A 17,158-nucleotide genomic window follows, 5' to 3' on the forward strand; every position below is an offset into this window, starting at 1 on the left:
ATCAGAGTTAAAACCAATCATGTTCAAATAGTAGCTAGTGAGTGAAGAACTTTAGGTTCAAAGGGCCACAGAGTCTGTATTCCTGAGAAATTTCAACCCATTTCTCGTTCTGGTGTTTCCACGTTGCACTCTGCTGCCACAACTAGGTGGGTGTACATTTTTGAGTGCTGAGCTATCACTAGAAGATGTGAACTAAGAGACTGAAAGAAAACATTTGTATCTATTTATTTTTTAAAAATATGTCCATGAAAACAGAGCCGGATGTCAGTTTCCAATGGGGGGAACGTTCTCATGGAGGTACTGTAAGGCTAAGTCGGTCCACTTCATTTCTTGTTCTTTAACAGACTCTGTGGTACCACCATTGTCCTGTTCAGGCTCAGGAAGCTCATTCTGAAAACAAACAATGGACATTCAGAATTGGCATTAATAAATCCCTTAAAACTCAAAGAGTACTTAGAAGTAAAACCTGTGAGTTCTTAGAAACAGGTAGCATAATCGACAGAAACATATCCTAAGGAAAGAGAATAAAAAGATGTGAGGAAATATCAGTTCACTCAAATGACACAATGATGGATGGCATGGTGACTCTGGTGCTTGTGCAGAAGGATAAGGGCACCAACTTTTGGAAGCCACTGGGATCCACCATATTTCCTGGGTTACTGGGGCCAGTAACCAGTAAACTCTGGAACTTTTGTTGTCTCTTTGGCAATGAGAAAACAGTAGCCATCGCCTCACAGGCCTGCTGAGGACTGAATGAAGTCCTTTAACTTGGATTCAGTGCTCAGCAGTGCCTGCAGCTTCCAGTGCTCAATAAACATTTGCTATTATCACTAGTGGCTAGGAACACTACAAGAGCCAATACTAAACCTTGTTTTGGGAGGCGGCTTTACTATTTGCTAGCATATTCCTTAAGCACAAGAAATGTATTCAAAAATTATCCTGTACCCAACAAGCCTTTATTACAATGGAGGCTGAAGTGGGAAGTAGTGAAATATATCATCATAGATGAGATTTCCCCCTAGTGGTAGAGCAGGGCAACATAAAACATGGCAAAAAACCAATTCATACCTACCAGCCGTTTTCTTAGAATGGTAAGCCACGGGCCACTCAGTGTAGAATCTGGGATAGTTTCCCTATGTATAATATATACATGTATTTTCCAGCTTTATTGAGATTTAGCTTACATATAACATTATGTAAGCTTAAGATGTACAACACGATGATTTGACACAGCTATATATCATGAAATGATTACCACAATAGTTAACCCATCTATGACCTCACATAGTTACCATCTATCTATGTGGTGAGAAGATAGTTTCTTTAGATTTCAAATTTAAATGTATTACTACCAGGACTCTGCTTTGTACCAGAGTTCACTGATATCAATATATTTCTTTTCAATTATCTGAATTTATACTTTGTTTGGGTAACAAAGTGTTACTCAATATCCAGACTTATATGATTTCCCACTGGATTCCAATTTACAGTGTATGAATATACTGTTTTCCCCTTTAAAATTATGTTCAATATATATATAAAATGACTCACAACATGTACAAGTATATTTGAATCACATACTAATAATTAATTACAAATTAATACTGAGAGTCAAACATGCTTGTACGAATTGGAAAGAACTATAATTTATTATAAAGCAATAATACACTCAAATGGAAAGATAAAGTTTGGTTCAATAATTACTTATAGCTGACAAGACATAAACAAGGCCTTGGTTAAAGAATTATTGAATTCAGAGGCAGGCAACTTAATTTCGCCTCATTTGTGGTATGTGTTCTAAAATGTGTCTTTCTTTTGGTCACTAATGCCTCTTGCAGCTAATACCAACATACAAAAATTTACAGTGTGTCTGAAAACAAACACAAAGTATCTTAGAGTGACAAAAACACAACCATCTATTATGGTGAACTGAAAAAATGGCGACAACTCCTTGGGGCTACTATGAAAAGGCGAGTCTGTCTCCTGAGTCTTGAATTGGGACCGGACATGTGACTTGCTCTGGACAACAGAAAGCAGGGGCAGTGCCAGGGGGCCAGTTTTTGGCCTAAGCTTCTCAAAGCCTCGCCATTTCCTCTTATGCTGATCTTGGAACCTTGAGATGGCCACGTGCAGTCTCAGCTGGTCTGCTCGATAATGTGACCGTGGCCTCATCCCCTCATCATCCCAGCTGACAGCCTGCTAACCACCAGATACGTGAAGTGTCCTGAATCCCCCGCCTCCAGCTAGCTTGCTGGCTGGCTGACTGCAGAGTATCAGCAAGTCCAGGAGGGATCAGCCAAGATGGTGAAAACCAGAAGACCCTCTCAGCTGAGCTATAAAATCACGAGGTAACTGCTGCTTTAAGCCATTATGCCCTGGAGTGACTGGCTAGGCAGCAGCAAAAGCTAACTGACATACACATTACCTTAGAATCACAAGACGTGGGGGAAGGGCTGGCTACAACCTTGAAGTCAGCAAGGCCATTTCTCTCACCCTCAATGCCTTCCACACACATGCTCCCCAAGTTGTGCTGTAAGCATGTCCCAAACTCAGCACTTCCACTCTACTCTCATGTCTGGGTTCAGGCCCTCCTCCCTTGCCTAGACCACTGCAGCAGGTTCCTGATTGATCTCTCCTCCTTGTCACTTTGCATCTTGCCACCTTTCTCCATAGCAGACATTCTCTAACAAGGATTCTAAACAGATCTTCCAAAACCCAAATTTGAGCATGGCAGATTTCTATTTGAAGACACTCATTTCTGGATATCTGCAGGATGGATGAGGTCTAAGCATGGCATCAAAAACTCTCAAAATTTGGCCCAAGCCCAACTTTTCTGCCTACCTTATATGACAAATGTGTTCTCCAGCCACACTGAATGTGTCACCAACTCCGAAAGCCCTTCAAAGCTCTGAACTTTGCATATCTGCCCCCTTTGCTAAAGTGCCCTTGTCTACCTCCACTACACTTCTGGTCCTGTTCTCCCTACAACCAGCTTAACCAGTCCATTCTCTCTGAAGCCTTTCCTGATGCCCATACTATACTCTGTTGCCGTTCACAACCTTTATTATTATTATTATTATTGAACACATACTATACATATAGTACTATACTAGTTACCATTTCTTATTTATATATGTTGCCTCTCTAAACCACTAGGGGCAGAAACGGTGTCTAGGTTCACACAGTCTTTTGGCACACAGTAGGCTTCAGAGAAATGTTTGTCAAATAAAAGAACAGAAGTTTACAGACAAGATCTGGAGTCTCACAGACCTAGATGTAAAGTCCAGCTTATCAGCTACCAGACACTACTACCCTGCAAGGTTTTAAGGATTACAGATAATGTGTGTCAAGTCTTAACCTTGGTCCCTGGTATATTAGGTAAGTGGGCAGCTATAGTTCTCCTGCTCTCTTTTGACTATTTTTCTAAACTTGAACTAAGCTGTGACTTATTATTTGATATATGTATTATGCATTGAACATATTCTCTCCTATGCTTAAATGAAAATGTGAAGTGAAATTTATTTCTCTGCCAACAGCAGCAGCAGATAGTCAACCTGTAAGCTATATTTCTCAACAAAAAAAAATAGAACCTGTTCTCCTTGTTCTTTGTTAGGCCTCCACTACATAAGCAGGATTTTTAATAAATATTTCGATAAGCAACACTTTTCAATCCTTATTACATGGAATTTAACAAACTCCTTGCAAGGGAGTTTTCCAGATATCATGAAAAAACAGTATTCCAAGAGCCTATTGGACTAAATGCAAAAGAAAAAAAGCCAGGTATCTTCCCAACATTTTCCAGGGAACCTAGGACAGGTGTGTGTTCCAAGAATGTGAGTTTCTAAAACTATCAACTGACAAACCACAGGTAGAGAAGAAATACAGTGTGTATGCCACTGCTTCTTGTTCCTCCCCATCTTACGCATTAAACTCTCATTACCTGTGGTGGCCAATAGGCACATGAAAAGATGCTCCATATGGCTAATCATCAGGGAAATGCAAATTAAAACTACAATGAAGATATCACCTCACACCAGTTAGGATGGCCAACGTCCAAGACAAGAATCAACAAATGCTGGCGAGGATGCAGAGAAAAGGGAACCTTCCTACACTGCTGGTGGGAATGTAAATAAGTTCAACCATTATGGAAAGCAATACTGAGGTTCCTAAAAAAAACTAAGAACAGAAATACATTTGGCCCAGTAATTCCATTCATAGGAATTTACCCGAAGAAAACAAGATCCTTGATTCAAAAAGATATATGCACCCCTATGTTTATCACAGCACTATTCACAATAGTCAAGAAATGGAAGCAACCTAAGTGTCCATCAGTAGATGAATGGATAAAGAAGATGTAGTACATATACACAATGGAATATTATTCAGCCATAAGAAGAAAACAAATCCTACCATTTGCAACAACATGGATGGAGCTAGAGGGTATTATGCTCAGTGAAATAAGCCAGGCGGAGAAAGATAAGTACCAAATGATTTCACTCATTTGTGGAGTAAAACAACAAAGCAAAACTGAGGGAACAAAACAGCAGCAGGGTCACAGACTCCAAGAAGGGACTAGCAGTTACCAAAGGGGAGAGTTTGGTTGGGAAGGGTCGGTGGGGAAGGAGGGAGAAGGGGACTAAGGGGCACTATAATAGCAATCACAATACAAGTAGGTCACAGGGAAGGCAGTACAGCATGGAGAAGACAAGTAATATAGCATCTTACTATGTTGACGGACAGTGACCACAATGGGCTGGGGGGTGGGGGGAATTAATAATATGGGTGAATGTTGAAACAATAATGTTGTTCATGTGAAACTGTTGTAAGATTGTATATCAGTGACACTTGATTTAAAAAAAACTCTTATTATCTGGTTTACTAGTTCTGGGGTGGTGGACAGGACATGGCTCAGAAGACCTGGGTTCCCATCCTGGCATGACCCCTAAATGACCTGGTCCTATGAGCTCTTTGAACCACATTTTTCAAATAAAAAGTTGAGCTAAACACTCTCCAGGGGCTTCAAGACCTAGAGGATTCACAGTTTTGATTGTTTTTGCACTACTAGTTAGTCCACTGATATCCTACCTCTACTAGGGTCCACCACATCACACCCTTAACCCACCGTCATCATACAATGACAGCCTACCAGTGGTATTGCAACATCTTCATAAGGCAGTTTGTCTTCTCGCCAAGCATCGTCAATGAGATCCAAGATCCTTCCATCTCTCTGTACCTCACTGTCCATTCTCCTGCAGCTTTGATCTTGTCACATCTGCAAGCCAAAGAGGTTATTCCGAAACATGAAGGAGGACAGCATAATCCAGCACCAGGACTCCCCACACTTTTTAGCCTACATGTGTCTTCTGGCTTAACATCACCCTAGGAAAGATGCATCTGGGTTGGGTGACAACTTATTTATACAATCACAAGCCCTCCCTTCTGCTTTCACTCCTACCCCGACCCCCAGCTTTATAAGGGTATGTTGGACAGACCTCAGACATAGCCCAGGGTCAGAGTCTGACGGGAAGGCAATGTGTTTGAAGGCTTCATTGAAAGGCCACAGTACAATCTAGAATGCAGCTCCTCTCCTAACTTGCACATTTACTGTTCCCTGTTGGGGATGCCTTTGGCAAGTCTGATTCATAGCTAAGACTCCTCTCTGTCTCCTCTAGCCTTTCCTGCACTATTTTTACAAAAATCTCCAACTGCCTTGGCTCTAATCATGTCATTCTTAGGCCCAGGAGCTCAATGAACACACTGATATGACAGTGAACTGGGCTATACAAGTGACTGAATACAGATCTGACAGACATCCTCAGTTGAGCTTGTAAAGGTAACTGCCTCCTACCTTAAATAGTGCCCAGCCTGAGCTCTGGAAGGAGCACCTCCCAGTGAACAGCGGCAGGACCCCATGCTGCTCATGTCTGCTTCCCCCTGGGGTTCCTTCCTCTGCTTCTTAATGCCTTACTCCCCTCAATGCTGGCCCAAGTGGTGGGGATGCTTGCTTCGCTCCTTGGCTTACTCCCCATCTTTCTCCTACCCAGTTTGGAGGGTACCTCAGGATGCTCTGTTTCCAAGTTTGGGTTCTGCTTCTTCATCACAGGGATCAGCCTACTGTGCTCCCTGCTACAAAGCAGCCATCCTGACAGCCTAGAAGCCAACAGCACCAAAGGCACTCTCAGTCACTCCCAGATGCCGAGACTAGGAAGATTCATACGACACAATCCTGACGGGTGGGGTACAACTTCTGCATACAGGCCTGTCCTTGTTCCCAACAGTATGATTGCAAGACAGGCCTAATACCTGGGTAATAACTATACAGGTTGGGGTGGGGAAGAGTTTTACCCCCACAATAAGGATCCAGGTGCCCAGATACTTCTGTCAGCAGTGAACCAGGTGAGGCCTGTCTCACTCTATAATTAATCCAGGACTACCCAGTGGATAACTCAAAATAAGCTGAAGGATCCTGTCTTTAGGAAACTTACACATAAGGAGCTCTTACTGTCAGTTCCTTATATTTTTGGAGTCCCTGTCCTAACAGAGCCCTCCTTTTTCCTGCTGCCAGTCCTTCTTGCTCTGTCCCCTGGGATACCCACCTCACTTTTCTCTGTGATCAAAACCAGGCGATTTTACAACCACACAGATTTTTACCTCTTTGTAAAGTTTTCTCAGACCACTCCAGCTTCACAGGTGTATTTGGCCCTTGAACATTTCTTGTTCTTATGATCCACTAAGCAAAGTAGGTCACCTTTGTGACCAATTGCTAAGGTATTAAGGTTTCCAATTGTTAGGTGTAAATTTTATATCAATGACTTCACACATCTTTCCCTGTTTGATCTCAGTATTTTTTCACCTGTCCCTCTCCTTAACACCTCTAACTCTGTCATATTTTCCAGCCTTTGCACTTAAAAGCCTATCTTCCCATCACTAGCCCGCCTACTTTCCTTTCAAACTCAATTTAGGCATGAGCTCATCCGGGACAACTTTCCAATTCCTGAGCTAGGTGTTGAAAGGTGCCTTCGCTCTTAAGGGCTTGGAACCATGGAAGCATCAAGACAGGCCATGTCTAGGACACAGCCACTGTCCCAAGCATTCGCCACACTAGACAGAATGAACCACCACCAGTTTTCTGGACAAACCTTTTACACATGTGGCAGTTCCAATGCTTGGAATGCTCTTCCTTTTTTCCAGCTAAGCCCCAGTCTCCAACACTTACCTTCGGGCTCGCCTTCTGCAGGCGGCCGTCCCCTAGACCCAGGAGGTGCGCGGTACCCACCCCTCCACGGTCCCACAGCTCCCTGGGCTCAGTGAACGGTCGCCATTGGGAGCTTGAAAATTGCCCGTTACACGATCTTCCTGTAACGGCGTGTGAGTTCTCCGGGGCAGGGGCACATTTCACCCATTTCCGTGCTTTAAAACTGTGAAACGCGTAATTACAAGATCAGAGGGCCTTTTAGCGAACTAGAAATGACCCGCGCGGGCCACCACCCTCTGTACAGGTGTGAGGCCGCCACACAGTACCCACTTCCGGCCTGAGGCTGCATCTACCGGATGAGGAAGCAGGGGAGTTCCAGAACGACCACGCCAGTCCCTTCCACCCGACACGGCATGCGATAAGGGAGGTGATTCTGAGGAAGAAATGAGCGGCCGACGGGAAGGGAGGAAGCGCGACGCTGAGGAACGAAACCATTCCTGCCCCGCCAGAACCACCAGAGGCGGGGAAAGAGCTTACCAGCACCCGCTACACAACTGCGGCCCCCGCTTCAGCCAAACCTCACCTTCGGCATCACGTGATCCGCACGCCCTTCTCTCCGATCCCCGGATGTGGGTGGGCCTATTTGCGTGTGTGACGGGGCGTCGGAAGTATTTCAATTAAAAGGGGAGGTAGTGGGCGGAACGAAAGTGCGGGCTACAGAAGCTGGACGTCTGTTGCGGGGACGCGCGTGCGCGCCCCCGCCACAGGAAGTGGTGGGAAAGCTCGGGAGGAGGCCCAGTAATCGCCAGGACTGCTGAGGGGCAGCGGTGTCCTGGTCCGGAGGCATCCCTGGCTGCGTGAGTGCCGCGGCCCCTGCGGGCCCTTGGCCCTGGGCTGGCTTCCGCAGCAGCCTGCTGCCCACTAACTAGTCTCGCCCCCACCGGCCCGGGGCCGCCCCGGCGCCCCGCCCCGCCTACCTTGCGGACCCGCTACGGCAGATGTGGCCGCTGGCCAGCCAGGTGCTCAGCCCCTCTCCCGAGGCCGGGCCGGCGGGAGGGCGGCGGGGTGGGCTTGCTGCCCCCAGCCCTCGTCTTCCCGGGCGCCGCCAAGTGCGGGCCTGGCTTCGTCTGCCGGGGAGGAACCCCCGCTACAGCCGTCCCTTCTCGGCTGCCGCTTCTTCCTAGCTTCGTAGCCGCGGTGAGCCTGGGTCATTGGTGCCAGCTGATACCGGTTCCTTTATGGTGGGAAGTTGAGCAAGTTTTTTTAAAGAGTGAGTGGGTTTAAAAACTGTGTTTAGTACAGGGGGTGTGGACATGGAAGAAATCGTGAAGGACCCTGGCGTTGGGGAACCCCGAACTTACTTTGCTCCATACAAGTCAGGGATGGGAAATAAATAACAGGGACGGTTCCTTAGGAACAGTAATCATGAACATGTTTGAAGACTGTAAAGGTAGGCTAATGAAGAGGTTTTTCTTTTGTCCCTTATAATCGTGGGTAAAGAGTCAACTCCCTCACTGTGTCGTCATTCGTAAAGTACACATACTTGCACAAAGTAGCTTTCCTTGAGGCTTACATTCGATTCCTTAAACTAGTCTTTGTATTTTATTCCTTAGTAAGTATTTTAAGGTAAATACTCTGTAGTTCTATGGTTCCCCATATGCTTGCATTTGCTTTATAGATAAGAGAAATCATAATAGGGTGCACCTATCACCTACATGTTACTTTCAAATATTTACATTTATACTTAGAGCTATAGTTTAATGATTCAATAAAGGTGTATGCATTTTCTTATTTTGAGTGCAGTGCCATCTTTATACATTTTTATCCTGAGCTCCTTGACCTATGACTATATCTTATCAGTGGTCAGTATAGTAAAAAAGACTGAATTTAAAATGGTTAGAGATTTATAAACAGCCAGTCACACTGTCCTTTAAAATGTAAGAAGATTCGGGTTTTAAAAACAATTTGTAATGATAGTGTGTGTTCATTGTACTGATGCCATGTTCCTCCCTTTAAGAGGTAGAAGACCTTTGCTTGGTGCTTTCCGTTCTCCTTTTGCGATGGTGGGTGGTGCAGCATCAGTAGTCCCCACTCTCTGGCCTCCCTACTTAAAAAAAAAGTCAACCTGATTTGAAATTCAGCTGAAGCCAATATTGACAGGGGTTTTGGGAACTGCATTTTCTATTTTCATATTACTTTAGGTTGTTTCTTTTGCAAGAGCTAAGTTCCTTTTTTCGTTTTTACAACACATAGTACTGACATCACACCCGAGAAAATTTGTACAAATACCATGATGTCAATATTAAGTCTGGGCTCAGATTTCCCCAGCTCCCCCTGTCTTTTTTACTATTAGCTTCTTTGGATCAAAATCCCATAGCGCTCCACATGTTTCATTTGGTTGATAAACCTTTTAAATCTATTAGAATATAGCAGTTCTCCTCCCTCCCTTTCTTCCCATTCATTACATTCTAGATTTAGCTCGTTGTATCTGCATGGTATCCTTGAGGTCTAGAATTACACTGCCCACTACAGAGGCCACGAGCCAGCTGTAGCTATTTTAATGAATTAAATAATAGTTCAGTTGCCTAATGAATTAGCCACATTTCAAGCACCCCACTCAAGGGTGCCTAGTGGCTACCTTTGGAATGACGTAGATAAAATATAATTCCATAATTGTAGAAAGTTCTGTTGAACGATGGTGATCTAAGAGATCAGATTCAACCTTGATTTTTTTGGTGGAGGGAGCAAGATGATTTTCTAGGTGGTGCAGTACTCTCCTGTTAAATAAATTATCCCTGAGGTTTGCAATGTCTGAGTTCTCTTTCTTTGGGATGTTAATACTGAGCAATGTAATGGGTTTTGGTGTTAGCCCAGTTGGCCATCATGAAATTCCCCATGAGCCTTTCACTAACTGGTGAAATCTTTTCATGGATTTAGATGACCTCTATCCATTATTGCATTAGGTGGTACAAAATAGTGATTTTCTAATTTTGTCATTTCCTTCAGTATTTATTAGCTGGAAATCTTTTATGAAGAAGAACTGTCCTCCACCTGCTTATTTGATTACCATCAGCTATTTGAAATACAGTTTGTACAGAAAAGGCGAGAAAAATGCTGAATTTTTTTCCCTCTAATTTCAGACTACAGTAATGAGTTGGTGGCCTAGCAACCTCCAAAAGTCATCATGAAGGTTTTTGCCTTTTTTAAATAATCATGAACTTATAGAGTTGAATATATTTTAACTGTTTGAACCTATCAGTCTTTTTTTTGTTGTTGTTACTCAAATTGTCCTGTCTTTGGCCAGTGATAATAGCCCCTTTAAGTTGGCTTCTGTTCACGTTAATATGACCGGTATTATCTCTGATAATGTGTTTGTTTTTTTTGGTAAAACGTGTTCCTGGCTCATTTGTACACCTCTGGCCACCAATAAACCCTGGTTTCTTTGAGGGGGAGGTGGCATTTAGAGACCACAGTCTGGGTGCTAGAGGCATTCTTGCTGCTAGATTGGTCATTGGTTCTAGGATTTACAGGGGCCAGAGTTAGGAAATCTATTTTAAAGAGAAATATGCAAAAAACATAGTGATATTTCCAATTTAAGTTTATCATTTATTTTTTACCAGATTTTATATTTGTATCTTCTTGCTGAAAATATTGGTATCTAATGTGGGATTAATATATAAATCAAGTATAGAAATCAAATGTATAATCATATATGACTTGATTATTTTTCCTGTAATTCCTGATACGTGATCAAGAACAGAACAAACAAGACAAAAACAGTTTCTGTGACCTAATCACCCTTGCTATTGTTTTAATACCATGTAAGACGTCGTGGCCCAGGAGGCAGGAGACTGCCGAGGATTAAATTTAGAGTTAGTTAATGATTGTGTATTAAGTCCCCCATACAGAATTCTATTGTTGTTAACATTTATTTGCTCAATAAATACGAAGGGTGCTCTCTCAGCACCACTCTTGTGCCATTAAGCCTTGAGTCCCCTGGCTGGTCTTTTCAGATCTTTGGTATCTCATCGTGTCCTCCCCCCCCCCCGCTTGTCTGTGGGTCAGAAGCAGGGAGGGACCGACAAGTGGCGCCCAGACAGGGACCTGAAGCTCAGAGTGGGGAAGCTCCAAAGATCGTCGATCCGGTAAGACTCACGGGAAAGCATAGGGACAGGGTCGAGACGTCAGGGACACTGTAATGGGCCAAAACGAAACTAAAGATAAACCGGAGGATTACTTAAAATTACTCCGTGCCCTCCTAAAAACCTCAGGAGTGAAAACTTCTAAAAAAGACTGCTCAACTTCACAAATATATTAAAAAACATTGTTACTGGTTGCCCCCACGAGGAACTCTCAGACAAGCTGATGGGAGTAATGTATTAAGAGATTTCGAAAAGACTCACAGACAGGGAAACATTATCCCGGTACCTGTTTTGGGTGGATCAATGGCCCCTCAATAAAGAAAAACTGGCAGCTTTACACACAGTTCAAGAACAGCATCAGCTAAATATATTAGAATTTTCCACAAGCCCGTGGAATTCCCCTGTATTCGTTATAAAAAAGAAGTCCAGAAAATGGAGATACTTACATGACTTAAGACAAATTAAAGCAGTCCTTAAACCTATGGGACCTTTACAACAAGGCCTCCCTTCTCCAGCTATGATTCTGAAAGACTAGGACATGGCTATCATTGGTCTTAAAGATTGTTTTCTTTTTTTACAATTCCTTTAGCTTTGGCAGATAGGGAAAATTTCGCTTTTACTGTACCCTCCTTAAATTTATAAGCTCCTTCAGAAAGATTCCAATAGAAAGTACTTCTTCAAGGAATGTTAAACAGCCCTACAATTTGTCAAAATTATGTGCAAGGGCTCTCTTGTCCCCTCCTGGCATGAGCCAGGAGCTCTGTCTGTCCTCTCACTATCTCTAAATAAAAGCCTCCCCTTAACTCTCCTACCTTGACTGTTTGCTAAGTTCATTCTTCAACTCCGCGAACAAGAACCCCAGCATCATCTTTGGGGGCTCGTCCGGGATAACTTCAGAGGTGAGTACCAAGCCTGCCTGTTCTTTCGCTGTCCTAGAAGGGAGCCGTCTGTGGCACACAACATTGGGCACCCCTCAGCCACTTAAATGGGACTAGCCTGGCTGCCGTTCTCAAAGTCTCGAGCGACAGGTTCCCCTGCGTCTCCCTCAGTGGATCCCCCGTCTCCGTTGGGAGCCGGGAAAGTCTCCTGAGTGGAGGCCAGGATTCCCTTTCAGAGGCCTCTCCTCGGATGTGAGGGACTGAGGAAGGCCGTGGGCACCTGCGAGAGCCTAGGCTGAGGCCACACTTCAGCAGCTTCTCAAAGGGCCACGTGTCTGGAATCAGACCCCAACAGCCCGAGTGGGTATCCATGAGGAGTGACTCTATCTCTGACTTCCAGCCTGCTTCTTCAGGCTACCCTGGCCTCTGAGTGAGGCAGGGGATGTTCCTGACCCTCTTCTAACTTCATCAGTTTCTCGGAACCTGATGCCCACCACAGCAAGGTAAGAGATTGCTCTTATTCTTGACTAAATGCTGTACTGAGCATCGATTAGCCACTTAAAAGACGATTAGCGTCGGCTACCAGTATTAAGTCTCTGATAAGAAAGGCTTGGCCCCTGAGAGAAGTATACAACATAATAAGGTTATGCAGCTAAATATATTTTAATGCAATGAAGGGAAATGGTCAAAAATCCTTTAGACTACAATATGGAACTAGTTTTCTAAATTTTTTTAGTGAAAATCTATTCTACTTATTGGGTTCATCATAATAAAAAATTGGGAGGTTTTTAAACTAGACTCCCTGAAACGGAAGAAATTTATCTTCTGCAATACAGCCTGGCTTTAAATAAACTGGTGCTAGAATTGTACTTGCATTTCATTTCCAGCCCCCTGGACACCCACAGTCCCTATCAGTACAGAGCCTTCATTGGCCCTTTTAGTCTGGGGCCATCTAAACCTTAACCCAGTTATGTAAACTACTCACCCTTAGAGTGTATTCTTGAAAACTGAGATACTTTTAAATCAAGTAAGCGAAAAAGAAATAAGGTAATTGATTAATATTAGTAACTGAAATCTTTGTATCAGTTTGTATATGTTCTCTTATGAAAAGTGTTGCTAACTGTAGTCATTACATCTCAATCTGTATGTTTGTGTGTCTAACTGTGTAAATGAAAAATATTTTTCTACCTCAGATGGTATTAATAAAAATTGATTTAAAGGCAAGCACTTGTAAGAATTGGGCATTCTAAAACTTCCAGAAAATTCTAATAGAAAATATTAACCATTAATGCTAATTTAAGTTGAACTGAAACAGACGTGTCCTTATGGTTATCAGCTGCCTAAGTTTACCTAAAGTCATTTAAGTTGATGTTATCTGTTAAATCTTTCAAGGAAAAATGCTTAAAGTGAGGCTTGGCTTTGTCTAATGTGAGTAAAATAGCATAGTTGTTAGGAATGAGTAAATTAAGTGTAGTAAGTGAACATCTTAATAATAGTGTGTTACAGTGTGTTACATTGTGTATACCTACAAATGGCCTGAGAATCTTTGAGGTAACCAGAACCTTAATGTTTTGCTAAGTAGACGTATTTTGTTCTTAGAGATTGTGCTGTAAAGCACATGGTTCCAGAAATTATAAAATGTGTTCATTAATTTGTTAATCTAAAGAATGCTAGTGTAATGGTTTACAATAGCCCACTTCTGAGTGTTCACTGAAAATTAAGGTTCCTAATGGTTTTAAGTTCTAAATAAAACTACTTAAAGTAATAAGGAAAACATTTCTGCATGCTAAAGAATGTATCTTTTGATAAAAGAAGGTAACTGTTCTAAAGTACAGCTGTTTATTTAAAGAGGGGGAACACAATGTAAAAAGAAAGTTGCAGAAAGTTTGTGGAAAAATTGATATAGTCATGCTATGTGAAATTAAAGCAAGTAAGTCTTGATATCTAGTACACAGCAAAACTAGAATTTTTTGTTTGTTAAAAGAACAAAGGTTTATTAGTCTACCATTGATGGTGAAAGATTGCAAAGGGTTTTCTAAATTGTTTTATCAAAACAGTTTCTCATGCTTAAAGTCTCAATGAGTTGTCTGAGTATTTAAGAAAATGAGATCTTAATATTAAAAGGACTAAAAGCTAAACTTTGCTAACAACTGTGTAACCTTCTGTGTTTGCCTTTGAAGTATTTTGTTGTCATTCTGGTTAAATGGGTAAGTATTGCTTTATGGCAACCTATAATCTTATTTAAGCAAGTGCCAAAGAAACTTTCTTCTGACAGCTTCCCAAAATCAAATTCAAAAAGGTGCTTTTTACCTCTAGTTCACTCTGATATTTTCCAGAGGGCCCCTGGAACATTATCAGAGGAATTTTTTCTCCTCGTTGGGGAAAATGTTTAGCTGTTTTGACTTATTTATCCGATACATATTTACCTGGAAAGCACTGTCAAAGGGAATGATGCTAAACTTTGTTACTGAATGTTTTATGTTACAGAAATATCCAAATTTTCTTATGTCAACTGTCTTATAGTAAGCTCTCATCGTTTGTACGTCTTCTGTCATATAAAGTCACTGTTTTATTACTCCTAAACTAGTAAAGAACTAGATTTCAGCAGAGCAAGTATTAGTTACATAAGATTAAGTAAATTAAAGAAAATGATTTTGTGGCTTTTTGTCTCAAATGTTGCTGGTAAAGTGTTTTAAGCTTTTTCTCTTAAGCTGACTGATGGCAGTTTAGTAAATGACAATACCTTTATAAGCAGAATTGAAACATTTATCTTTCTCTCTGACCCCTCCAGAATTTAAAAACTTTCAGGGAGTATTTTTATATTTTATGGCAGTATGTTTATTTGCATAAGCTCAATAAGAATCTGCTTTCCTTGTAACAGGAACAATTAAAAACTCTGGTTATATTACCAAGGCTTTGACTGGAAGGTCATACCTGAGAGACACGTGCATAAACTCAGATATGAACAGACAGCTTTAAGGAACTAAGATTGACTTTATAGAGCCAACAAAGCCCCTTGGAAGAACTGGTCTGGTAACTTGCTTACAGGGTTCCCAGCAGCCTTACCAGGTGAGTAAGGAAGGTCACTTCCTGGCAGGTGCGGAACCTCAGGATGCCTTGGGGACCTCAAGAAGAAAGGAATTCACCCAAATCTACAGGTACTGCAGGCAAAACCTGATGGCAAGTCTGGCTTGGCTTTCTGGCCTCAAGAGGCCTTTAAATGTCCAATCTGAAATTCCTTATAAAAAGTTCCAGCAAAGCACATTTAAAAGATCTTATGTAATCAATTGCTCTTCTTGCTGCACTTATGCAAATAGTCAAGCCAAGTGTTAATTATTTTCTTAATATACTTAATTCTAATAAAAATGAGGGTGATTTTAGAGAAAAGTATTGTTTCAATAATGCAGCCTTATCTATACTAAATCCTAATACTAGTCATTGGGATGTAGACTAGATCCAGAATTCTAGTTTCCCCACAGTATCTAGCTATGACTCTCCAGATGTTTTAGTTTTCTCCCATTATTTCAATTAAGTTTACTGTTTCTAGTCCTCATATTCAGCCATGCATTCTTAATCTTGTCAAGTTGCTCCAAAAAGGAAAATCCAACTCCAGTTGCTACTTTAACACGATTTGGTCTATCTTGCCTAGAAGCCATAAAACTGCAAATAGCAATAGGAATGGAACCTGGAATAGAAGTGCCAATCTTCCAAGGCCCTCTCACTGACCAGTGATGGAGACCTAACTGCACTCCTCACTGCACCCCCTCAGCATGAAGCAGCCAGAGTGATTATTGTCCCCTTTCCCTAGCAGCAGCTAGGGTCTCTGTCTGTAGAGGAGGGAACGAGACAGGGACCAAGAGCTTAGGCAGAGTAGGGTGAGGGCCTCCAGAAAAAGCAAGGCAGGATATTTGCAGTCAGAGCAATGTAACTACATGCAAGGAAACCCCCTACCAAAAATCTGTGTTAAACATTAAGCACTAGAGTCATTCTTCAGTGAGATCAGTTAAAGCTCAAAGGGCCAGGAGCAACTTGGCCTGGAATGTTTGAGTGTTCCACAAATAAAGAAGGTTATCTCAGCATAACCTGTGACTTCACTGTAAACAGCCGTAGCAAACAGACAACAACCCAGCCCACCTTAGGATGTACAAGTCAACACCCTATGCCCTCTCTTCACATTATCAAAGTATATGTGGCGTGGGATGCATCCTTCTGGCTGTAATAGATTATCCCAGAAATAGTCATGAAAGATTTCTCTGAGCTCTGCTATCTGATTGTGATGACAACTTGAAACTTTTAGATCCCACCTCTGTTGCAGTTGCAGCTGCATTCATCCTGCCGGTTCCTGGACTTGTTGGTGGAATGCAAAATGAAATATCTAATTTAGCCTGTGCATACAGTAAGACAACAAATTTAACTGCTTCCATATTATATGAACTCAATCGAGGATTGGGGGAAGTGCAAATAGCAGTGCTACAAAATTGTGCTACTATAGACTATCTGCTGTTAAAAGAACAAATGGGATGTGAACAGTTTCCAGGAATGTGTTGTCTTAATTTGTCTGATTTTTCTGAAACTATTCAGAATCAATTAGACAGTATTCATCATATTATTAATAAGTTTTCACAAATGCCTGGGTTACCTAAGTGGTTTTCTTGGTTTCATTGGATATGGCCGGTAATTGTAGGTCTACTTTTGTTATGTATCTGTATTCCTGTTCTGTTAATATGTGTATGTAATTTAATTAGTTTGTTAAAACCTATACATGCTTACGTTACTCTACAAGAAGTTATGTCAAAGAAATAACCAATCTTCTCATATTTTCTTCCTTTGCTACCTCTATAGCTTTTCTTTTTTCTTTCCTAAATACTGCACTTTACCAGAATTCGTGCCTCATACTTAAAATTACTGTGTATCATAATCCTTCCAGCTGGTAAAGATACCTC

General features: G+C 42.0%; 1 protein-coding gene across 4 annotated transcripts; it reads right to left on the minus strand.

The window, feature by feature from the left end:
* Nucleotides 1–209: 209 nt before the first annotated feature.
* On the minus strand, nucleotides 210–7,848 carry ANAPC13 (anaphase promoting complex subunit 13). 4 transcript variants are annotated; one of them, XM_036920763.2, is made up of 4 exons: nucleotides 7,733–7,808; nucleotides 7,217–7,418; nucleotides 5,147–5,272; nucleotides 210–390 (listed from the first exon to the last, which is right to left on the minus strand). In XM_036920763.2, exons 3-4 carry the CDS (start codon nucleotides 5,243–5,245, stop codon nucleotides 265–267), a joined length of 225 nt encoding a protein of 74 aa, XP_036776658.1. In that variant the 5' UTR covers nucleotides 5,246–5,272; nucleotides 7,217–7,418; nucleotides 7,733–7,808; the 3' UTR covers nucleotides 210–264. The 4 variants fall into 4 exon arrangements, with proteins under 4 accessions (XP_036776658.1, XP_036776657.1, XP_057353701.1 ...); XM_036920762.2 differs by lacking the exon at nucleotides 7,217–7,418 and having other exon boundaries at nucleotides 7,733–7,848; XM_057497718.1 differs by lacking the exon at nucleotides 7,217–7,418 and having other exon boundaries at nucleotides 7,779–7,823.
* Nucleotides 7,849–17,158: the final 9,310 nt, after the last annotated feature.

The sequence above is a fragment of the Manis pentadactyla genome, chromosome 1 (genome assembly GCF_030020395.1).
Source record: "Manis pentadactyla isolate mManPen7 chromosome 1, mManPen7.hap1, whole genome shotgun sequence".
In the NCBI taxonomy this organism is placed as follows: Eukaryota; Metazoa; Chordata; class Mammalia; order Pholidota; family Manidae; genus Manis; species Manis pentadactyla.